Source organism: Dendrobates tinctorius, unplaced genomic scaffold, assembly GCF_039654945.1.
Source record: "Dendrobates tinctorius isolate UK_male_01 unplaced genomic scaffold, ASM3965494v1 ptg000060l, whole genome shotgun sequence".
In the NCBI taxonomy this organism is placed as follows: domain Eukaryota; kingdom Metazoa; phylum Chordata; class Amphibia; order Anura; family Dendrobatidae; genus Dendrobates; species Dendrobates tinctorius.
In genome coordinates this window covers 9,028,010-9,053,329 of record NW_027361728.1, presented here as the reverse complement: position 1 = coordinate 9,053,329, position 25,320 = coordinate 9,028,010, and the positions used below count along the sequence as shown (strand labels likewise).

The window sequence follows — 25,320 nt, the reverse complement described above, 5'->3', positions numbered from 1 at the left end:
ACCAATAAAAACATCAACTCGTCCCGCAAAAAATAAGACCTCACATGACTCGGTGGGTCAAAATACGGAAAAATTATAGCTCTCAATATGTGGTGATGCAAAAACTATTATTACAATAAAAAGCGTCTTTTAGAGTATGACAGCTGCCAAACATAAAAACCCGCCATAAATAGTAAATCAAACCCCCCCGTTATCACCCCCTTAGTAAGGGAAAAATAATAAAATTTAAATAAAATGTATTTATTTCCATTTTCCCATTAGGGTTAGGGCCAGGGCCAGGGTTAGGGCTAGGGGTGAGTTGGTGTTAGGGTTGGAGTTAGAATTGGGGGTTTCTAATGTTTGGGCACATCAGGTGCTCTCCAAATGCAACATGGCGTCTGATCTCAATTACAGCCAATTCTGAGTTGAAAAAGTCCAATGGTGCTCCTTCCCTTCCAAGCTCTGCCATGCGTCCAAACAGTGGTTTACCCTGACATATGGGGTATCAGCCTACTCAGGACAAATTGCAAAACAACGTTTGGGGTCCAATTTCTCCTGGTACCCTTGGGAAAATAAAAAAACTTGGTGACTAAAAGATCATGTTTGTGGAAAAAATACGAATTTTTTATTTTCATGCCCGGGCGTTATAAACTTCTGTGAAGCACTGGAGGGGTCAAAGTGCTCACTACACATCTAGATAAGTTCCTTGGGGGGTCTAGTTTCCAAAATGGTGTCATTTGTGGGGGGTTTCCACTGTTTTGGTACATCAGGGGCTTTCCAAACGCGACATGGTGTCAGATCTCAATTCCAGCCAAAAACGTCAAATGGCGCTGTTTCCCTTCCGAGCTCTGCCATGCGCCCAAATAGTGGTTTATCCCCACATGTGAGGTATCAGCGTACTCAGGACAAATTGCACAATAACTTTTAGGGTCCTGTTACCCTTGGAAAAATAAGAATTGAGGGTGAAAAGATCATTTTTGTGGAAAAAATATGATTTTTTAATTGTACCGCTGTACGTTATAAACTTCTGTGAAGCCCTTGTGGGTTCAAAGTTCTCACCACATATCTAGATAAGTTCCTTGGGGGGTCTAGTTTCCAAAATGGGGTCACTTTTGGGGGGTTTCCGCTGTTTAGGTACATCAGGGGCTCTCCAAACGTGACATGGCGTCCGATCTGAATTCCAGCCAATTTTGCATTGAAAAAGTCAAACGGCGCTCCTTCCCTTCTCAGCTCTGCCATGCGCCGAAACAGTGGTTCCCCCCCACATATCAGGTATCAGCGTACTCAGGACAAATTGCACAATAACTTTTGCAGTCCAATTTCTCCTGTTACGCTTGGTGAAATAAAAAAATTGAACCTGAAGTATTTTTTTTGTGAAAAAAAAGTTAGATGCTCATTTTTTTTTAAATATTCAAAAAATTCCTGTGACACACCTAAAGGGTTAATAAACTTCTTGAATGTGGTTTTGAGCACCTTAAGGGGTGCAGTTTTTAGAATGGTGTCACTTTTGGGTATTTTCTATCATATAGACCCCTCAAAGTGGCTTCAAATGTGATGTGGTCCGTAAAAATAAAATGGTTTTGTAAAAATGAGAAATCGCTGGTCAATTTTTAACCCTTATAACTTCCTAACAAAAAAAAATGTTGGTTCCAAAATTGTGCTGATGTAAAGTAAACATGTGGGAAATGTTACTTATCAAGTTTTTGTGTGCCGTATCTCTGTGATTTAAGGGCATAAAAATTCAAAGTTGGAAAACTGCGAAATTTTCAACATTTTCGCCAAATTTCCGTTTTTTTCACAAATAAACGCAAGTTATTTGAATGAAATTTTACCACTAACATGAAGTACAATATGTCACGAGAAAACAATGTCAGAATCACCGGGATCCATGGAAGCGTTTCAGAGTTATTACCTCATAAAGGGACAGTGGTCAGAATTGTAAAAATTGGCCCGGTCATGAACGTGCAAACCTCCCTTGGGGGTGAAGGGGTTAAAGACAAATGAAACACAAAACAGATGCAATTCAGACAAAAATGGATGGCACACAAGAGAAAAATGGTCCCTTAAAACGCTACTAAAATATATAACCAGAGATGTGCTACGTCGGAAAGTGTATCTAACACCAGTGCCATAGCTGCAATATTTACCACTATCCACATACGTCTCTCTAATGCGCATTACCTTAAGTTTCCTTTGATGAATGCCTTTATCATCTCTTTGAAGCACTAGTTTCCTCAGATCTTTGTTTTCTTTCTCAAGACGTTCAAGAATCCGCTGGTACTTTAACTAAACCATAAGAAAAAAATCAGAAGTGTCTGAGCCATAACCTGTACTGTGAGTACAAGCCATTCTGCTTTTTGTTTAGTCATTAGGAATATTCTCCAGAATTCAATGTCTAAGTGAATATAGCAGTGAAACAAGAAGAGAGAACTTTTCTACATTAATATTCAGCAGAACTCACAAATCAAACTACTAAATTATGTCAGACGGAACTGGAGGACTAAAGACACTCTTGTGAGTAAATATCAGATTAGATTTTAAAAAGGGGATAGATTTACATTGGGAAAGAGCTAGAAGATGCACTACTAGAGCCTCAAAGCTTTACCCAGATCAGTCCAGCAGGAAAACACAGGTAAAACCCACACTTCAGTCTATAGGCAATTTGTATAGAACATTTATAAAGTAAAATGCAGTAAAATAAATGTTAAGGGGAATGTGTCAAAATGATCCAATCCTATCCCACCCCCACCCCCTGACAAAAAACCTGTTTAGATGGTCATGATGCTCTTGTTCAATCTGATGCTCAAACTGAAAAATTGCTGTTTTAATTCCTAATCAAATAAGGCTTAAGTGCTCTGGGAGTGTCAAGCAGTTCCCAAACCTCTGCCTCCTTGACTTTACTACCCCGCCTATTTTCACCTTCCTCTGCTTGCCTGACAGCTCACAGCCTTTACTACACAGGTAGTGATCTCTCAAACAAGCAGAGGAAGGTGGAGCTGGATGGGGGAAAGAGCCAGAAAGGTCGAGGTGTAGGAAATGATTTGATCACGACTAGAGCACGCAAGTCTCATTTGAATATAAATTAAAACGATTTTTCAGTCATGGAGCAACAGTTTGCTTAAAAAGGATATCCAGGACTTCAGGAAAAAAAGGCAGGAAGTTGCTAAGAGAGGCAACTACTTGCCTGTTGCACCTAGCACCGATCATTGACCGCTCCTGCCAGAGATCCAGCTGCTCCCTATCAACAGAGCAGCAGTTTCTCTTCCTGCTGACAGGGCGGGACTAGAGGTGTCATACTGATTGACAGTCAACTCCTGATGCCTATTTGGGGAAGCCAGCTGTTAATCACCATAAGATCAGTAGTCCTGCCCTGCTAACAAGAAAAGTAACTGTTGCTCTGTATACAGGGAGTAGCTGAATCCCTGGCAGGAGTGGTCAATGACCAGCGCCGGGTACAACATCCAGGTAGTTCCCTTTGTTACCAACTACATGCCTTTTTTTTTTTTTTAATTAAAGTCCCGTATATCCCCTTTACGTAAAGTTGTGGATGACAATCTTTCAGAAAGCAACATGACGGTGGTTGGTTTTGACAAATTCCTTTTAACACTTTGCAAACGATTTGGATACATTATGCACATGTCATTTTGAAACATTTCTAGAATGGATCACTTGTTTAAATGTTGACAATCAGTGACAAGGCTAAAAACAGCGGTTTAGCTATTTTTGTATGGGAGAAAAGGTGAGAAAAAGCTTTCTAATGCAGTCCTTGTATAATCTACTATCTCAGGTCATCCTCTCTATTCTGTGAGGATACAGACCCTATACATGTGTTATCCATTCCAGGTCCAGAATACGGCAATGGTTCTCTTCTCTCTATACAATGATGTGGTCTGTATGATCGCTACCCCCACAGATCCTGCCCTGATTACTGAAGACCCTGTCTACATTGATACATACAAGATGTGCGAGATTCTCCCCCTTCATTTGCAGTCAGTGCTCTCCTCCTTCTCTATAAGCTACTCCCTATACACAACATTAGAGTCTGAAGTCTATGGTTGTCATTCACACAATTCCCATTGGGCCAATATCTCCTTCTCCTGACTTCCCATTTATAATGTCTATGTTTACCCTTTCAGCAGAACATCCATTTGTGCTGTATGGGTAGACTGGAGTAAGCAACTGACAGATGCCTCACATGTTCTTTGCTCTTCAAAATGCCAGCACGTTTAAAAAGTCACATGTTTTAAATGTCAGGATTTAAGGGTAATGTTTCTTCTTGTGGAGAAAGAAAAGCCAGGCATATTTAATTTCCTGAAGAAGCATGCATGGAATATAAGTCTCCTCACTCTGACACGCCAGGCCTGGGTTGTCACTATCCACAAGGGGAAACATTACCCGTAGATCCAGTCTTAAACCTCTTACCACGCCAAATCAGATCTCATACGTTACACTGACAAAGAGCAAGACCCTGAAACACAGAGTCTGCATATTTAGACTCTGGTTTGGCTTTTATCCTAAGTCATGTGGAAAGACTGGTCAAAGGGTCGATATTGACTGTTAGGATTGCTGCTTTCAATAGGTGGAGCAGGCGTTCTAGTCCTCTTCCTTTCGGAAGAGGAAATTTGCATATTAAAATGTCAGGATAATGCACGTCACACAGAAAGGCCTGGAAATCTCCAGCAATAGATGAAGAATACCCACCTGGGTTTGCAGAAGTTCTTCTTGCAGTTGATCAACTTTCTCCTTGTCTGTAGCCTTCAATGGCAAATTGTGACAGCAGCATTAGGATTGTAATTGTTACAAGCAGTAAAAACACCCCAACATGCTTCTAGAGCTCAGTGGAGCAGGAAAGATCTAGATAGGACTTTAGGCACTTTTGCAGCAAATCTTATCTTTATTTTTTTTTTTTTGCAACATTTTATTTCTGCAGAAAATAAGCTTTGTTTTACAGTACCAGCAAAAGCGGAGATTTCAGAAATCTCATGCACACACATTGTTTTTTTCCATGACTGAATTTGACAACTGCAGCCTTTTTAAAATCTGCAGCATGTCTTTTAGCATGTTTGCAGTTTTTTTTTCCACAAAAATAAAGCAATGAAAAAACAACATTTTGTGTTTTTGCAGTTTTTTTTTCTTCTGCATTTTTTCTGCATAAATTGAGCTTTATTAACATGTACTTTTGACAAATCATACATGTAATCCTAAAAAAACCAAACTATTTGCTGGTTTTATACGCAGCATATTTACTGCCAAAACTGAAGGATTTTGGATATAAAAAAAAAATGCTGCAAATACAGCATGTGAGAACATTGCCTTACAGAGATACTATGCACACAAACTTGCATTAAAATGTTATGGCCTGTGCAATAGCGGTGTCACCTATGGGAACTTTCTTAAAAATCAAAGTCTCCATTCTACTACACACTGGTTGACAGCAAGTCAATAGGGAGCAAAAAAATTACAGGGCGGAAATGATACAAGAAAGGTGTGGCGCTAGTCGCAGTATAGTCCTAGTGTAACACTTGCATCCAATGTCCTAAAACCCATCACCTTGCGCTTCTGCTGTGAGTTGCCAGTGTTAATGTTGCCAGCTGCCCTGCGTGCCTCCTCTTCATGCTGCTTGAGCTGCTCTTGTAAAAGAATGAGTTCACCAAGCAAACCCTGCCATGAGTTTACAGAGAGAGATAGAGACGGGGTGAAGGTGGGGGACAAAAACTGTGATGGGTGCAAAATAAAATAGGTCTACAAACAAAAGCAAATGACAGACAAATGTATAGAAGCAAAATGGACACAGAGAACGAAGCATAAAGTATACAGTAAACTATGCGGGAAAGACCAAATAAGAAAGGGTGTACTATAATTTGCAAACAAAAGACTGCTAAAAATAAAGCTAAATGTGGCCACCACTTTAATTTCAACAGTAGTTCTTGCACTGAAAATAAACCTAGTTTTCAGCAACTTGAGCCAACGATTTATTTTGGCACAAATTGCACCAGACTATTGAGCATTTGTACAGTAAATCCCCCACTGTGCTATCCTGTCTGCAGGCCGGAGAGGAGGTGCATGACACATTGTGCACTGGGACTGCATTTACAATTCACCGTTTCATTAAGACAACCCATACAGGGGTGCAACAGCAGCTACATTGCCTTTTAATTGGCCATTCCTCACCACACTAACATAGGTCATCATTACCTGATCAGTGAGGCTCTAACTATTGGAAAACCCAGCAAAAACTAAAATTACGTGGCCACATCCGCTTCCACTGTTCTCCTGCATAGCAATGTTCCCAACCAAGGACAGCCCGAACAACTTCATAAGGTTGCTGGAAAGTTCTTAAACAGTGGCAGTAAAAGTGTTAAAGCGAACCTGTCATCAGGTTTGGCTGATATAAGATGCGGCCTATTGATCCTTACAACAAGGACAGCAGGGCTAGTTAAACACGTTGACCCTTTAAAGGGAACCCTGTCAGCTGTTTTGGCCGATATAAGATGTGGCCACTGCCTTTCAGGGCTTATATACAGCATTCTATAATGCTGTAGATAAGCCCCCATCCAACCTGCAAGATTAGAATAACTTTTATTATACTCACCCGGGGGGCCGTCCGATCCAATGGGTGTCGCAGGTCCGGGTTCCGGTGCCTCCCATCTTCTTGCGATGCTGCTCTCCTGCTTGCTGCATGGCTCCTCTGCATCGCGCTCCTGCACAGACGTACTTATCTGCCCTGTTGAGGGAGTAAAGTACTGCAGTACGCAGGCGCTGGGCCTCTCTGACATTTCCTGGCGCCTGCGCACTGCAGGACTTTGCTCTGCCCTCAACAGGGCAGATACAGGGGTTGGACAAAATAATGTAAACCACCTAACGTTTTGGCATCATAATCTTCGAATATGTTATAAACATGCAAACCGTGACATATGGTAATGTTTTGTAGTTGATTATTTGTGTTATGTGATATGTGTATGTAAATTAACTGTTTGTTTTGCAGAATTGTAAGAACATTGATGAGAACCTGATACCAATGGCAGACCTCTCGGATTTTCAGAGAGGCCAAATTGTTGGTGCTCGTATGGCAGGCGCTAGTGTAACAAAGTGCCTGAATGCTTGGCGTGTCAAGAGGTACTGTCTCCAAAGTAATGACTGCGTTTGATTGAGAAGGAAAAACGTCCGCAGCAAAGCACAGGTCCGGCCGAAAGTCAAAGTTGACTGTGAGAGACCGTCGGACTCTAAAGCAAATTGCGAGAGAGGATCGCAAGACCACGGCTCCGAAAATCAATGCTGAGCTCAATGAACACCTACAGACCCCAGTTTCCACGAAAACTGTTCGTCGGGAGCTGCACAAATCTGGATTCCACGGAAGAGCTGCAGTTCGAAAACCGCTGCTCTCAATGACAAATGTTTCCAAGCGTTTAGAGTGGTGTAGAAACCTCCAGAATTGGTCCCTCGAGCAGTGGAAACGTGATATTCTCAGACGAATCATCGTTTACCCCATTTCCGACCTCCGGCCGAGTGTACGTTTGGAGACAGCCGAAAGAAGCATTCCATCCAGACTGCCTTCTCCCAACCGTAAAACATGGCGGAGGTTCTGTGATGATCTGGGTGCTATTTCGTGGAGATCCGCCGGGCCAATGATATCCCTTCATGGAAGAATTAACAGCCGAGATTATTTAGGCATTTTGGGCAACCAAGTGCATCCTATGGTTCAAGCACTGTTCCCGGAGGGGAACGCCATCTTTCAGGATGATAATGCACCAATTCATAAAGCTAGAATCGTTAAAGCATGGCACGAGTTACATTGTAATGAAGTTGAGCATCTCATCTGGCCCCCAAAATCCCCAGACCTCCACATTATTGAGCGTTTATGGTCGATTTTAGAGATTCAAGTTAGACGTCAATTTCCACCGCCATCGTCGCTCAAAGAATTGGAGGGTGTTTTAACTGAAGAATGGGCTACAATTCCTTTGGAAACAATTCACACCTTGTATGAATCCATACCTCGGAGAACTGAGGCTGTAATCGCCGCAAAAGGTGGACCTACACCATATTAAACTAACTTTTGTTGATGTTTCCAGGTGTTTCCATTATTTTGTCCAACCCCTGTAAGTACACCTGCGCAGGAGCACGATACCAGGGAGCCATGAAGCAAGCAGGAGGGAGGCGTCGCAAGAAGATGGGAGGCACCAGACCCGGACCTGTGACACCCATCAGACTGGACCGACCCCAGGGTGAGTATAATAAAAGTTATTTTTCTTATCTTGCAGGTCGGATCGGGGGGGGGGCCTTATCTACGGTATTATAGAATGCTGTAGACAAGCCCTGAAAGGCTGTGGCTGTATCTTCTATCGGCCAAAATATCTGACAGGTTCGATTTAAAGGGTCAATGTGTTTAACGAGCCCTGCTATCTCTTTGTTGTAAGGATCAATAGATGTACGTCCTGGAATAGCAGTCCCTGCCCCCCATGATAATGTTATGACATGCACTGCTAATAGTTGTAGCACATCTCTCATATCAGGGGAGTTAGACACATTCAATCATTTGTGCCGCTCTCCTTTCAATCCCCACCAGAACTCAGAAGATGGTGGCCACCTCTTCAGGCTGGACTGGAGTTGAGAACATCTTTGACACAACCTGTGGATTAGTGGTAGGATTGCAGGCAGGGTGCAAAGTGAAAAAATATAACATTTCTGGAACAATGCAGTATTAAAGGATTCAGGTTGAAGTTTTAGTTTGCTTTGTCGCTTGTCACAGGCATGCAAATCTGTCACCACAGAAGGAGCGCAGGATGGAAAAGGTCTGAGCATAGGCAAAACACTAAGGACTGTCCCCATTTTGTGCCGGAAATCCCCTCACCGAGAGCATGCAAACAATCTGCTAGATAGATTGGGATTAGCAAAATGTAAATCAAGACTGCTGTCATTACAAATCAGGACTACAGCAAACAAATGGCCACATAATTATGACTGACTAGAATATGATAAATATACACATACAGTAAATGTACATACACATGCATTACAGGGGCAAAACAAATGCCTCAATTTAAAGGAAATCTGCCTTAATAATCCATTCCTCAAGCCTCTGCCTCTATTCAGTACCCAGCCCCACTTTCCTCTACTTGTCACTGACAGCCCATAGTCAAGCCAGTGAGCTGTCAGTCAAGCCGGGGAAGATGGGGCCATGCAAGAAATACAGTTAAGGTACGTGCACACGCTGCGGAATCCGCTGCGGATTAATCCGCACGGATTTTGCAAAAACCGCAGATAAACCGCTGCGGTTTTGCCTGCGGTTTGGTCCTGCGGATTCACCATCTCCACAATGGTGGAGATAGGAACCCGCAGCGGTTTCCGCAGAAAGAATTGACAGGTCAATTCTTTCTGCGGTTTCAAAACCGCAGCAAATCTGCGCAGATTTTTCCGCAACGTCTACACAGCGGTTTTTTTATACCATTCATTTGAATGGTACTGTACACCGCAGCTAAAACTGCTGCGGGTCCGCAGCGGCCAAAACCGCAGCGGAAACGCAGCGGAAACGCAGCCTTACAGACGCAGAGGCTGGGGAAATTGCTTGACACTCCCAGAACTCTTAAAGGAAACCTCTCACCAGGTTTGGCTGATATGAGATACATCCACCGCCTTTCAGGGCTGATATAGCGCATTCCCATAATGCTGTATATAATCCCCCAACCCAACCTGTAAGAGAAGAAAAATAACTTTTATTATACTCACCTGCGGGGCGGTCCAGTCCAAGGGATGTTGATGTTTTTGGTTCAGCACCTCCCATCCTCATACAATCACAATCCTTCATGTCGATGACGCGTCTCTGCGTCATCCAGTCTCCTCGGCTTCGTGGTCCTGCGCAGGTGTATTTCTCTGCCGTTAAGGGCAGAGAAAAAGTACAGCAGTGCGCAGGTGCTGAAAAAGGTCAAAGAGCCCCAGGGCCTGCGCACTGTAGTACTTTGCTCTGCCGTCAACAGGGCAGAGAAATAAGCCTGCGCAGGAGCGCCATGCCGGGGAGCCTGTGTGGATGAGGCAGGGATGAATCATCCTGACGAAGCAAGAAGTAGGATGGCAATTGTAAGAAGGGAGGAGCTGGATCAAGAACATTGACACTCCTCGGACAGAACCGCCCCACAGGCGAGTATAATAGAATGTCTTTTTCTTCTCTTACAGGTCGGGTTGGGGAATTATATACAGCATTATGGAATGCACTTTATCAGGCCTGAAAGGTGGTGGCCATATCTCATATCGGCCAAACCTGGTGTCAGGTTCCCTTTAAGCCTAATTCCTATATGAATTAAAACAAAGACGCAACACGTTTCATCAGAGAGCAATATACTGTATATACTCGTGTACAAGCCGAGATTTTCAGCCCATTTTTTTGGGCTGAAAGTCCCCCTCTTGGCTTATACACGGGTCATATACCTGGGGGTCGGCGGGAGAGGGGGAGCAGGGGTGTCACAGATCATACTTACCTGTCCTGCCGCTGTCTCTGTAGCCTCGCTCACTTCTCCACTGTCTCCCTTCCCTTCCTGTCTTCAGTGGTCATGTGGTGCCGCTCATTACCACTCATTAATATGCACATATTCATGAGTGGTAATGAGCGGTACCACGTGACCGCTGAAGACAGGAAGGGAAGGGAGACAGTGGAGAAGTGAGCGAGGCTGCAGAGACGGTGGCAGGATGGGTGAGTATAGCGATATTCACCTGTCCCCCGGTCCATCGCTGCTCATCGCTGTCTCTGCTGCATCCTGTGTCAGTGACGTTTAGGCAGCAGGGGGCGCGGTGACGTGGTTAGTGCACGCCGCCCCTCTGCTGGCTGAACAGTCACTGACAGAAGAAGCGGCAGACAGCGGCGATGGACCCAGGAGAGTATGGCTTTTTTTTTTTTTTGCAGCATAGTCTATGGGGCAGCATATGGGGGCATATTCTATGTAACAGCATATGGGGGCATATTCTATGGGGGCATAGTCTATGGAGCAGTATATGGAGGCATATTCTATGGGGCAGTATATGGGGGCATAGTCTATGGGGCAGCATATGGGGGCATATTCTATGGGGCAGCATATGGGGGCATATTCTATGGGGCAGCATATGGGGGCATATTCTATGGGGCAGCATATGGGGGCATAGTCTATGGGGCAGCATATGGGGGCATAGTCTATGGGGCAGCATATGGGGGCATAGTCTATGGAGCAGCATATGGGGGCATAAACTATGGAGCAGCATATGGGGGCATAGTCTATGGATTCCACCCTCGGCTTATACACGAGTCAATAAGTTTTCCCAGTTTTTTGTGACAAAATTAGGGAGGTCGGCTTATACACGAGTATATACGGTAACCATGTTAACAGTATGGGGGTAAGATCATTCTGATAGAACTCCTTAACAACATTCAACCTAAAACATAAGTTAAAGGGGTTTTCACATGAACAAAAGTCGATTTTAATCAATAGATCTTGGAATAATAATAATTTCCACAATTTGATGTGTTATAGAAAATGTTCCTGTGCTGAGATAATCTTATAAATGTGTCCCTGCTGTGTACATTTTTTTTTTAAGGACATCCAATTGCGGAAGTTATTATTATACCAAGATACATTGATTAAAATGAACTTTTGTTTGTGGGAAAATCCCTGTAAAAGTTACTCCTTCTCACCATTAGGGCCTTCCGTAAGGAATACTGTTTACTTATGCATAGCACATCCCACTATTTGGCTGCAGCCACAGCATCTTACATATTAAGGGCTCTAAAAGCGACCGTGAGGCTCCTTGGTAAATATCAATTTATATAGCGAGTGCAATTTCTTGTAGTTCCCCAATCAGGAATTCAGCTAAATGATAATCAGTTTTCTTGCCCCTCATCTGTGAACACATACAGGTAGTGCAGACGTAGCTTTATGGTAGGGAGCACTGCTGCCGCATAAGACGACACTAGTGTAAATGAAGCCTGATAGGTGAGGGGTCCCCTTACAGATTTTGCTTTGGAACTAATAACATCCTTGCACTTACCAAGCATATCACCAGTCACACTACTATGCAGCTGCACTTCTTGTTAAACAACCTATATTGTAGCCACAGGAAACTCACATTTTGCTACATGCGGATACATCCCATATCGATTCCTGAGAAACTATTAATTGCTAATTAAAATCTGTCATAACGAACACAAATACGAATACATTCTTTTTGATGGTTGTGTTCAAAGAACAGGGACACGTTTAAGATTATTTTTTTATATAGAGGTGTTGTTTGGCAGTCAAAATGAGTGCAGACTTGTGAATCCTCCCAGCATGCAGTGTGCATGTTGTCAGGATTCTCCGATGCCGGGAGCGGGCAGGCACGTGACAGTAAGTATGTGGTTTGCACACAAGCAGTCACCTCTGACAAGATGTGCGCGGCCTCACTCAAACCGAATGAATTCAGCGATGACGTATAGGTCTAGTTGAAATGTGGCCAGGAGTACGCAAATCGCTTCCAGCGCCTGAGGATCCTGACAGCGCACACAGTCACAGTAAGTGAAGACATTAGCATGAAGGCCAGAAAACTCCTAATAAATTATATATATTATATATATATATATATATATATATATATATATATATATATATATATATATGTATATATATTTTACATGTTTTCAAAAGGTTGTCATTAAAAATGTGGATTCTCCAGCCTCTATGTGTCACAGCTCATAGAATGTGTTACCAGTAAATCAGTCACTGAGCTCATTATGGGTTGGGACTGTAATCCTTATCTCTCTTCTCCTGAACATCTTCTAAGTTGATTTTTAACCATCAGAATGAGCTCACTGATGTATTCACCATTTAAGGCAACCTGTCAGCTGATTCATGCTGCCTAAAACACATGATTGTAACCTGGTATTTTTTTTTCTCTGACTCAGTCCTTTCAGAGAAAATATAGTTTGAATCTCCGGTCAGGGACCAGACTAATAAGGCGCAGCAATCAGCCACCATGTACCAGAACTGCTCTATGTTATTTTCAGGTCTCTCACTTTGTGTATGATGTAAATGAAGAGGGGAGACCTTCATACCTCTTTTCTGAAATACCAAAGCGTTTCAGAGAAAAAGTACCTAGCTGCAATCATGCAGCCGAACTCAGATTCATGCTGCCCGTGTTTAGGGAGCATAAATCAGCGGACAGGTTCCCTTAAACTCATTCTGCAGCACCCTATGCACTGTGACACACAGAAGTAGTACAAGCAAGACAAACTAAGATTTTTTAGGACATTATTATAAAAATGCTTTTCAGCCAAAAAATATCAATAAATGATGTAATGATAACAAGCTAAGAATAAAAAACAATAACTCAAGGGAACATGCAAGTTTGTAAGATAATACGCTGCATTTAAACAAATGAAATACTGATCCTCACCTTCTTGTAATGCTTGTCAGAGCTTTCAAAGCTCTGGCTATCAGTAGCTTTAAAAGCTGTCTCCTCTCCAGGGCCTGGTAGAAAGAAACCACCACAAGGGTCATTATAATACTAAGGCTAGTCATTCACAACAATTTTATAAGGATTTGAATCAATAAACTCCAAGTATGGCTTATGTCCTTTCATGATTTGTACATAAATTACAAGTTACCCCCCCCCCCCCAAAAGAAAAAACAAACAACAAAAAAAAAAACATACATGAATCCCCTTAGCGCCTACTCCAGAAAGTGTTACACATTCAATAGACAGGTTCCATTTAAATGAGAAAAATACAGTTCAGTTCTAAAAGAAATAAGCCTGTGCAAGATCTTTAAAATAAGTATCAGAGAAGGAGCACTGACTGGCATCTCTCTACGCCAATGCCAGGCATGTATTCCATGACAGCCCCGATAAGGGCTGCCTCAGCTTTACGTCTGCTTTCTGGCCCATTGTAAACCACTAAAACCCAGACTACAGGATCAGCCCTGGAAGCCTAGCAGTTATTAACCCTGGCCGTCATCTATTCAGCAGTTCACGCTGGCATGGCGGCACATTTCTCATGTGGGCCGTCATGTAATGACATTGTGGCGTGTTCTTTCTCCATAGTCTTCCTCCTGTCAGACCAGGATTTATTATTTGGTAAGGTGGTGGTGGCCAGTCCTGATTACTGAGGGGCAGGAGCTACTGCCTGCTCTGCGGTCCACACTGTGTGTATGGGAAGCTGCTATGGGGGGGACAATTACTGCTAGAGGGGAGGGCGATAATAGCATTATCCTAAGTACTACTATAGTCTAATTGGGAAGAGAACATTTCAGGGAATTGGTGCTGCCAGCACAAGCTCACATGCTCAGCTGGTTTCTGGACATAGTGTTTTTTGTGCATAAATTGCTCCACAACCAAGCTGTGTATATGCTGTAATATTACATATACTGCTATACATATACACACAAAAAAAATATATATATTTTTTTTCTTTAGTTTTTCCCCCTCTAGAATAACACATTTTGATTTTCACAAGGTCTGCCGCTTAAGTGTTGTTTGACGTCTAATCAGATATTTCCATGGTTACTCAAGTCCAATTATCAGCACGTCTTAAGTTTGTAATCTTATATTGACACATATGGTACATAAAGTTTATACAAGGATGCAATATTTGCAGGGGTGACCCTTATTTTTCAAGATTTCTGCATTTCGCTCTTTTACGCTGGATATCAGCTCCTGGCCCAAATCCCACCTGGTGACTATTCTTACCTAATCAATATTTGGAGTTTATCACAATTTCTGTGTTTTTGTTCATCTTAGGCTAGTTTCACATTAGCGTTTATGGCCGCCGCTAAGCCCCGCCGCGCCTCCGCCGGTAGCTCCGCTTATGGACGCATGACGCTGCATGCGTCCAGCGTCCCCTATCTTTAGCACTGGGGACGCAGGCCGTGCGCAGTATGCGTTTGGCGGCACATGCGTCCTTTTGACGCTGCGTTGACCAGTGCCAAACGCAACAGGTTGCAATTTGGTGCGCTCGGCCGTAAACGCTAATGTGAAACTAGCCTTACCCAGATTGACCACAGGCTCTCAATAGGGTGGATAGTCCTAGTCCTGCACCCAAACCTTCTATTATTATTACCTTTTATGCATTATTTGCAGTATATTTTTTACTTTTTAGTTCAGGATATTTGTGTTTTTTGCTTTTTGTTTTCTCTGGTTAATGGTCATGTGTTAATATGCACTTACATTGTGCATACACATTAACTTACTTTTCTCAGTTCAGATTTGTTTTTTTATTCATTTCATTGTGCATTCAGTGCATATATGGGTGTGACTGCCCTCTTTCTGAGCTGGGAAAGCCATCCAGTCTGGCCTAATCTGTTACTAGTGGTTCAGCCGCTCGACCCTTGTTCACATTCACGCCACTTGGCAAGTGAAAAGGTTTTAAATACTAGAGTAGGGACTGTCCCACAAGGGTTGCCGTGACGTGGCGGGATGGCTTGTACATTTTTTTGATCAAAATTATGTTTACTAAATACCCTTATTATTATTATTACCTTTTATGCATTATTTGCAGTATATTTTTTACTTTTTAGTTCAGGATATTTGTGTTTTTTGCTTTTTGTTTTCTATAGTCTAATTGGGAAGAGAACATTTCAGGGAATTGGTGCTGCCAGCACAAGCTCACATGCTCAGCTGGTTTCTGGACATAGTGTTTTTTGTGCATAAATTGCTCCACAACCAAGCTGTGTATATGCTGTAATATTACATAGAATCATAGAATCGTAGAGTTGGAAGGGACCTCCTGGGCCATCTGGTCCAACCCCCTGCTCAAAGCAGGATTCGCTAAATCATCTCAGTCAGATGTCTGTCCAGCCTCTGTTTGAAGACTTCCATTGAAGGAGAACTCACCACTTCTCGTGGCAGCCTGTTCCACTCATTGATCACTCTAACTGTCAAAAAGTTTTTTCTAATATCTAATCTGTGTCTCCTCCCATTCAGTTTCATCCCATTGCTTCTAGTCTTTCCTTGTGCAAATGAGAATAAAGTTGATCCTTCTACAATGTGACAGCCCTTTAGATATTTGTAGACAGCTATTAAGTCTCCTCTCAGTCTTCTCTTTTGCAAACTAAACATTCCCAAATCCTGCAACCTTTCCTCATAAGACAGGGTTTGCAGACCGGTCACCATTCTGGTCGCTCTTTTCTGAACTTGCTCCAGTTTGTTGATGTCTTTTTTAAAATGTGGTGCCCAAAACTGGACACAATATTCCAGATGAGGTCTGACCAAAGAGGAGTAGAGGGAAATAATGACTTCACGTGATCTAGACTGTATGCTTCTGTTAATACATCCTAGAATTGCATTTGCCTTTTTTGCTGCTGCATCACACTGTTGACTCATATTCAGTCTGTGATCTATTAGTATACCCAAGTCTTTTTCACATGTGCTGTCACTTAGCCCTATTCCTCCCATTCTATATATGCTTTTTCCATTTTTATTGCCCAGATGTAGTACTTTGCATTTCTCCCTGTTAAAAACCATTCTGTTAGTTGCTGCCCACTTCTCCAGTTTATTTAAATCTTTTTGAATCCTCTCTCTCTCTTCTCTAGTATTAGCTATCCCTCCTAGCTTTGTGTCATCAGCAAATTTAATCAGTTTACCCTCAATTCCTTCATCTAAATCGTTGATAAAGATGTTGAACAATACAGGGCCCAGGACAGAGCCCTGTGGTACCCCACTTGAGACATTCTTCCAACTGGATGTGCAGCCATTTACGACCACTCTTTGGGTCCGATCACTAAGCCAGTTATGAATCCACCTAACAGTTGCCTTGTCCATTCCATACTTAGTCATTTTTTCAATAAGGATTGTATGAGAGACTTTGTCAAATGCTTTGCTGAATTCAAGATATACTATATCTACAGCATTTCCTTGATCCACCCAATCAGTGATACCGTCATAGAAGGAAATTAAGTTAGTCTGACATGACTTATTAGTTACAAACCCATGCTGACTCTGTTTAATCACTTCATTCTTATCCAGGTATTGACATACATGTTGTTTAATAATTTGTTCAAAGATCTTTCCTGGTATAGAAGTCAGACTCACCGGCCTATAGTTACCTGGGTCCACCTTCTTCCCCTTTTTGAAGATAGGAACAACATTTGCTCTTCTCCAGTCTTCTGGCACTTCTCCTGTTCTCCAAGAATTTTCAAAGATTATAGAGAGGGGTTCAAAACTTTCTTCTGCTATCTCCTTCAGTACTCTGGGGTGTAATTCATCTGGACCTGGAGACTTGAATTCATTTAGGCTAGCTAAGTGTTTCCTCACTATCTTTCTGTTTATAGATATCCTGGATTCTTCTATTCCCTTAATAGGACAGTGAATAACAGTTGATGTTACATTTCCTTTCTGAGAGAAAACAGATGCAAAATAGGAATTTAAAAGTTCAGCCTTCTCAACATCCTGTCTTACCATTTCATCATTTTCATCCTGTAAAAATCCTATGGCATCTTTGACTTTTCTTTTACTTTTGACATATCCCCAAAATCCTTTATTATTGCTTTTGACATCTCTTGCAAGCCTCAATTCATTTTCAGCTTTAGCTAATCTGATTTGTGCCCTGCAGGTTCTGCAGACAGCATTATATTCTTCTTTAGATATGCCTCCCTCTTTCCATTTTATAAACATTTTTTTCTTCCTTTTTAGCATGTGCTTAAGTTCTGTGTTCATCCATCCTGGTTTCCTTAACTGCTTCCTATTCTTCCCTCTTTTCGGAATTGTTAACAACTGTGCTTTGAGAATTTCATTTTTCAAGATTTCCCATCCTTCCTGGACATTTTTGTCTTTAAGGATATCCAGCCATTGGATCCCTCCAATTCTCTTTCTGAATCCCTTAAAATCTGCCTTTCTGAAATCTAACCTTGACGTCTGAGTCTTCACAGGTCTTCCGCCTCTAGTTATCCAAAATTCTAAAATAGCATGGTCGCTACCTCCTAGGGTCCCAGCCACTTTTACCTCCTCAACCATTTCCTCCCTGTTTATAAGGATTAGATCCAAAGTAGCAGTTCCCCTTGTTTTATCCCTTACCTTTTGGAAGATAAAGTTGTCAGCAAGAGAGGATAAGAATTTCCTTGACCTGTTAGTTTTGCCTGAGAGAGATTCCCAACAAATGTCTGGATAGTTGAAATCTCCCATGACAACTATGTCATATTTTTTGGAGAACTTGGCCATTTGATGCATAAAGAGTTCATCCATAGCTTCAGCTTGCACAGGCGGCCTGTAGTAAATGCCTACAATGGTGTCCTTTCCATTGTTCTGTCCTTTTATTCTTACCCAAAGTTTCCACAGAACTCCCAGTCTCTGAAGCTTCAATCTCTGTGCAGATATACGCGTTTCTAACATACAATGCGACACCCCCTCCTCGTTTATCAAGTCTGTTTCTTGCAAATAAGTTGTATCCTTCTAGTCTTGTATTCCAATCATGTGTATTGTCCCACCAAGTTTCAGTGATTCCAATGACATCATATTTCTTTTCCTGTGTTAGTAGTTCCAATTCTCCTTGTTTGTTGCCCATGCTTTGTGCATTAGTATAGAAACATTTTAGTTTGTGATTGGTTTCTCTTTCTCCAATATTTTTATTAATTAGATTATTTCATCTTTGTTCTTCCTTTCCACTTCTAATAGCAGAGTTCTCAATAGCATTTGTCAGGTGTATGGCTTTTTCTGGTCTTTTGCTTCCCTTCCCATGTTGTTCTAGTTTAAAGCTCTCCTTACAAGTGTAGCAAGGCGACTTCCAAATACATGCTTTCCAGTCTTCGTAAGGTGCACCCCATCTCTAGCAAGTAGTCCATCGTATAAGTAGTTCACTCCGTGATCCAGAAATCCAAATCGTTGCTGACGGCACCATCGACGTAGCCAGTTGTTCACCTGCAGAATCTTATTCCACCTCCTTGTTCCATGGCCATCCACTGGGAGGATGGAAGAGAAGACCACCTGCGCTCCCAGTTCTTTCACTTTCTTGCCTAAGTCTTCAAAGTCTCTGCAGATGGTTTCCAGGTCGTTTCTTGCAGTGTCATTTGTCCCCACATGTAGTAGCAGGAATGGGTAGTCATCTGTAGGTCTGAAGAGTCCTGATATCCTGTCAGACACATCTTTAATTTTTGCACCTGGAAGACAACACATTTCTCTTGAAGTTATATCCGGTCTGCAGATAGCGGCCTCAGTTCCTCTCAACAGGGAATCCCCCATGACCACCACTCTCCGTTTCTTCTTCACAACATTTTTCTTTCTCCATCCAGGAGGACTCTGAAGGCGTACAAGGTTGCTGCTTGTTGGCAAAGTCTTATCCTGATGTATTTCTTCATTGTTTTCCTGCGTGAGAGCCTGGTACTGGTTTCTGAGCAGTATGGGTGCTGACTGCCTCCTGATCCTCCTGCTTCTCTGGGTCACATGTCTCCATTCCTCTGTTTCTTCAGGTGCACTTCGAATTTCTTCTCTTTCTGTAACATGAAGAGATAATTCTGCTCTGTCCAAGAACTCTTCACCTTCCTTAATGATCTTCAATGTAGCTAACCTCTCTTCGAGATTTTGCAACTTTTCCTCCAACAGGGACACAAGCTTGCATTTGTGGCATGTGAAGTTTGGCATTTCCACTGGTAAGTCTGTGAACATGTAGCAAGAAATGCAGCTCACCAAATGGCTCCTGGCCTCTTCCATCTTGAGATTTCTTAAAAACGATGAAAGATGAGCCCAAACGGTTTTTATACACTGCTATACATATACACACAAAAAAATATATATTTTTTTTTCTTTAGTTTTTCCCCCTCCAGAATAACACATTTTGATTTTCACAAGGTCTGCCGCTTAAGTGTTGTTTGACGTCTAATCAGATATTTCCATGGTTACTCAAGTCCAATTATCAGCACGTCTTAAGTTTGTAATCTTATATTGACACATATGGTACATAAAGTTTATACAAGGATGCAATATTTGCAGGGGTGACCCTTATTTTTCAAGATTTCTGCATTTCGCTCTTTTACGCTGGATATCAGCTCCTGGCCCAAATCCCACCTGGTGACTATTCTTACCTAATCAATATTTGGAGTTTATCACAATTTCTGTGTTTTTGTTCATCTTAGGCTAGTTTCACATTAGCGTTTATGGCCGCCGCTAAGCCCCGCCGCGCCTCCGCCGGTAGCTCCGCCTATGGACGCATGACGCTGCATGCGTCCCCTATCTTTAGCACTGGGGACGCAAGCCGTGCGCAGTATGCGTTTGGCGGCACATGCGTCCTTTTGACGCTGCGCTGACCAGTGCCAAACGCAACAGGTTGCAATTTGGTGCGCTCGGCCGTAAACGCTAATGTGAAACTAGCCTTACCCAGATTGACCACAGGCTCTCAATAGGGTGGATAGTCCTAGTCCTGCACCCAAACCTTCAATGTTTTGCTCACCAAGTCATATAGTTATCATTTTTGACTTGTAGTGCTCCATTCTGCTGGAAAAAGCATTGTTAACCACATTGCTCTTGGATCTTTGGGAGAAATTGTTCTTAGAAAATGATTAGATACAGTCCTTAATTCATAGCCACGTTCTTAAGCCAAATTGTGAGTGAGCCCACTCCCTGGGATGAAAAGTCCCCACACATGAATGGTCTCAGGATGCTTTACTGTCGCAAAGACACAGGACAGATGTAGCGCCCACCTTTTCTCCTCCAGACAATCACTCTTTTACAAGGTAAAAGTGTTAATTAAGGATACGTTCCCACTATCAGCGTTTGTTCAGGCTTTCACGCAGCTGAATTTCTGCATGAATCCTGCCCCTCAGCTCACTTGCATTTTTGCCTCATTATTATTATGCATTTATATAGCGCCATTTGTTCCATGGCGCCTTACATGTGAAAAGGGGAAATATAGACAAGTATAATAAACATGTGTAAGACAAGGGACACACAAGTACATAAGGAGAAGGGGCCCTGCCCACGAGACTCACAGTCTACAGGGTTCATTTGTCTTTAATGTGCAAAGATATAGAGAGATATCCGTGAGATATATAATTAGTGTCTTGCATGTGTAGTTTACATGTACATGTATTATCCTAAAAAAAACAAAAATAAATAAACGAAGTGGGGTTCCCCCTATTTTTGATAATCAGCCAAGGTAAAGCAGAGAGCTGTGGGCATTAGGCCCATCCCAGCCCGCAACCACCCCAGAATTGGAGCATCACACTAGACCCCCCAATTCTGGCTCTTTCCAACTGCCCTGGTGAGGTGGCAGTTGGGGTAATATTTTTGGGATTGATGTCAGCTGTGTAATGTCAGCTGGCATCAACTCCTGGGGTTAGTAATGGAGAGGACTCTATCAGACACCCCTCATTACTAACCTAGTAACTAAAAAGAGAAAAAAAAACAAACTTAACCTTAATAAAGACTACCCCACATGATCCCTCATTCTGCAATATATATTATACATACATATATATATATATATATATATATATATATATATATTTCCCACGAAGCTCCTCCGATATAATCCACGATCCTTTATGTCTCTGAATAGAATGAATAGCAGTGAAGTTCAGCTAATCTCAGGAATACGGTAGTGACGACAACTCACAGGAGACCTGCTGGTTCTCGTTACAGCTATTCAAAGACATCAAGAATCGTGAATCACATTAGAGGAGCTTTGTGGGGAAAAAAAATTACGTCCAAAACCCTGAAATTCCTGACTGTGGACTCATAGCCTAGGTGGCTTGGTGAAAAAAAAACACTGACATTTTTTGTCCATGGTCACCAAAACTCCCAAGACTTGAAAAATAAGGGTGAACATTGAAAGTCTTTGTATAAACTTGATGTATTTGTCAATAAAGGATTACAAACTCTAAAAGGTTTCTATGGTTACTAAAGTACAATTATAAGCATCTGACTAAAAGATCTAAAATCACTGAAAGAAGCAAACCTTGTGAAAACCTACATTGGTGTCTGCCCGTATGTCTTTTGGCCACGACTATACACACAACCTATAAAATAGTGTGTAGTGGTTGGGCCTTGCCAAGATTTCTCTTGTGTCTTGGACTCTCAAAGTGAAATTTCATCTTTATGATGCATACATGTTGGGTAGAAAAGCATACTGGATCTCAACCTCAGGACATTCATGCCATGCTGCTAGACAGTACCTCTATAATGGGCATGCTTTGAAGTATGGTGTCTGCTCATAACTATGGGGGCACATTGATGTAAGCAGATGGCACTTGGAATAGAGAAACAAGTCTAAAGGGAGCCCACCAGGTGTTGTGGAGTGTAAGGTCAGAGATTTTGTGATGACCAGATGGTAGACATTGAGAAATATGCAGTTCTTGATACAATACACTCATCTTTGGGGTTAATTTTTGTGCCTTTGTTGTAGTTCTACCACAAAGTAGCTTTTCATAAAGTAGAAGTTATGACAAATACGTGAAAATACTATAAAATAGTCCTCTCTGCTGTGCAGTATAACATTTTCATTGTAAGGTTTTTCTGACCCAAAAGTACAGAAAGAAACAACCATTCTTTACTCTTTGAATTGCACCGACTCATTGGCTCCTGCAGGTCTTGCAGTGGGGTGAGGTCCTGCTCATTATTCCCATGACCGCTGCAGCCAATCCTGTGGTTACGTACTGTGTTTGCAAACATCACCACTGGGTCCAGGATGACCAGCGGAGCATGGGGGCTAGAGCAGCAGTATATTCAATGGTTAAATAATGGTTGTGAATAACCATTATTTAACCATTAAATGTGCAAAGATATAGAGAGATATCCATGAGATATATAATTAGTGTCTTTTATGCAACTTCTCCCACACTTGTAAAATTCAGGAAAACACTACTTGGACAACTTCTCATTCCCCACGCTTAGCTCCGATAAAATAATAAAGCCTACACGTACCTCGCATGCCGGCGCCAGTCCAACAGTGTCTGCACAAGTGCTCCAGGGACTACCGGTGCTGTTGGTGTGACACCGGCCAGTGCCCAATCATCGCTGGTGTCACTGTTCCCACCCTCAGACAACTCGGACAAAAGGAAGTCTGGGCTGCAGATTTGTCCGAAGGCAGAGACAGTGACCCCAGTGCTGACTGGGTGCCGGCAGTACAACACCGCACGAGAGCCCCAGGGAGAGAGAGTGCCGAGACAGTGAGAACAGCGCTGACAAGAGTGCCGAGACAGTGAGAACAGCGCTGTACAAAGGAGGAGAGTATAAGCTTTATTATTTTATTAGGGCCAAACATTTTGATCAAGAAGAGGTTGTCTTAGCAGTGGACAATCCCTTTAAGCATTTTTTCCCCCGGAAAAAAAAAACAAAAAAAACCCACAAAACATAATTTAACGGAACATTTCCAAGACAACATATTGTATTAATGATGGTAACAGAAAAGAAAACATGACAAATGCTCTTTTACAAGGAAATGTGATGAATGCATTGTCATATCTACTAGGCTATTAAACCAGGCTTCCTTTCCAGGAGTAGCCAAGAGACTTCTGTCTAAAAAGTCAAAAAGGTAACAAAATAAAGAAACAGCTTGCGGTTAACAGAGTTGACAAATCGCATGATGATTTTATTTTATTTTTTTGTAGAAGGAATGCGGCTCTGCCACCAGGTTTCAAAATGCAGTCTGAATAAATTAATACACAGATGGTCTTTTATAAATCCATGTCACTATGGCTGCATAATTCTGATATTAAAATGTGTCTGGCTAAAGAAACAGCGCGCAGGTAGCGCTGAGCAGTGTGAGATTTCAGCAGCAGCAGCAGCAGCAGCAGGGAGAAGGACCAATGAGATATCAGACTAGGTCGGCGGCGATTGAGTTAAAATTTTCATAAAGGATTATATGCAGCCTCTATGGTATAAACGATCATTAGTAATTTTACTATCTTCTATCTTTATCTTGAGGTAGAACATAAGTATGGGGTCCATGAGTGTGCTGTAGCACTAAACCACCAGCTTGACTTTAGATATGATACACTATTATACACACAAAGGTTCCGATTATATACCCCAATTTACTCTACTAGACGATATATTATAGATCTGCAGACTATATGGCTAGGGAGCTTGCGTTTATGATGGTTTCTCTGAACTGGATTTAAGCTACAGGAAAGAATTATATAATTTTATATAATTCTCTTAATTGGTTTATTTCTTAATTTTTTTTATTTTTCTACTTTTTATTTCTATTTTTAATTACGGTATATGTATTTTTTCTTATTTTTTATTTTGTTTATGCATTTTTAGTTTTTTCATTTTTTATCTTATATTTTTATTTTATATTCTTTATTATTTTTCAGTTTATTAATTTACTGACTGTATTAATTTACTGACTGCTCTATATTTATATATTTAACTTTATATTATTTCCTCTTATTTTAACTATTTATTTAGCTGATAAAGATCCTTCCTGTAAGATACACAATATCAGAAACATCCACATGATGGCACCCTGTCCACAAAATTCTAATGACCGAGATACATAAATTGATGCCGAAGTGAAAGAGAACAATAGAATGAAAGTATAAAACAGAAGGCTATTGCACTTTATTTATAACTAGCTGAAGATCCCGCGCTGCCCAGGCACAGTAACTAACTGTGGTTAGTTATAGCAAATTATAAATTATCCTCCATCCCATAGTCCCGTGCCCATATACCCATCATACATATCCACCATCCCATAGGCCCGTGCCCATACACCCATCATACATATCCTCCATCCCATTGTCCCATGCCCATATACCCATCATACATATTCTCCATCCCATAGTCGAGTGCCCATATACCAATCACACATCCTTCATCCCATAGTCCCATGCCCATATACCCATCATACATATTCTCCATCCCATAGTCCCGTGCCCACATACCCATCATACATATCCACCATCCCATAGTCCCGTGCCCATATACCCATCACACATCCTCCATCCCATTTTCCCATGCCCATATACCCATCATACATATTCTCCATCCCATAGTCGAGTGCCCATATACCAATCACAAATCCTTCATCTCATAGTCCCGTGCCTATATACCCAGCATACATATCCTCCATCCCATAGGTCCCATGCCCATATACCAATCATACATATCCTCCATCCCATAGTCCCGTGCCCATATACCCATCATGCATATCCGCCATCCCATAGTCCCATGCCCATATACCCGTCATACATATCCTCCATCCCATAGTCCAGTGCCCATATACCCATCACACATCCTCCATCCCATAGTCCCATGCCCATATACCCGTCATACATATCCTCCATCCCATAGTCCAGTGCCCATATACCCATCACACATCCTCCATCCCATAGTCAAGCATTATGACATCATAATGAGCGGCGGGGCTTGCAACCTATGACGACATCAGCGTCGCCATGACAACCATTATGACATCATAAT

The 25,320-nt window shown here is 42.0% G+C and overlaps 1 protein-coding gene across 13 annotated transcripts in view; it reads right to left on the bottom strand.

Moving 5' to 3' along the window:
- The window catches only part of OPA1 (OPA1 mitochondrial dynamin like GTPase), a 165,440-nt gene that overhangs the window by 82,925 nt on the left and 57,195 nt on the right, over positions 1-25,320 (bottom strand). For 5 of the 13 annotated variants that reach the window (XM_073578662.1, XM_073578665.1, XM_073578667.1 and 2 more), the window contains 5 exons: positions 13,369-13,442; positions 8,828-8,845; positions 5,530-5,640; positions 4,681-4,734; positions 2,161-2,265 (listed from right to left, as the gene is read on the bottom strand). In XM_073578662.1, coding sequence (XP_073434763.1) covers positions 2,161-2,265; positions 4,681-4,734; positions 5,530-5,640; positions 8,828-8,845; positions 13,369-13,442 — 362 coding nt within the window. The remainder of the gene's footprint in view (positions 1-2,160; positions 2,266-4,680; positions 4,735-5,529; positions 5,641-8,827; positions 8,846-13,368; positions 13,443-25,320) is intronic. The other 8 variants (XM_073578663.1, XM_073578666.1, XM_073578671.1 and 5 more) reach the window with 2 other exon arrangements.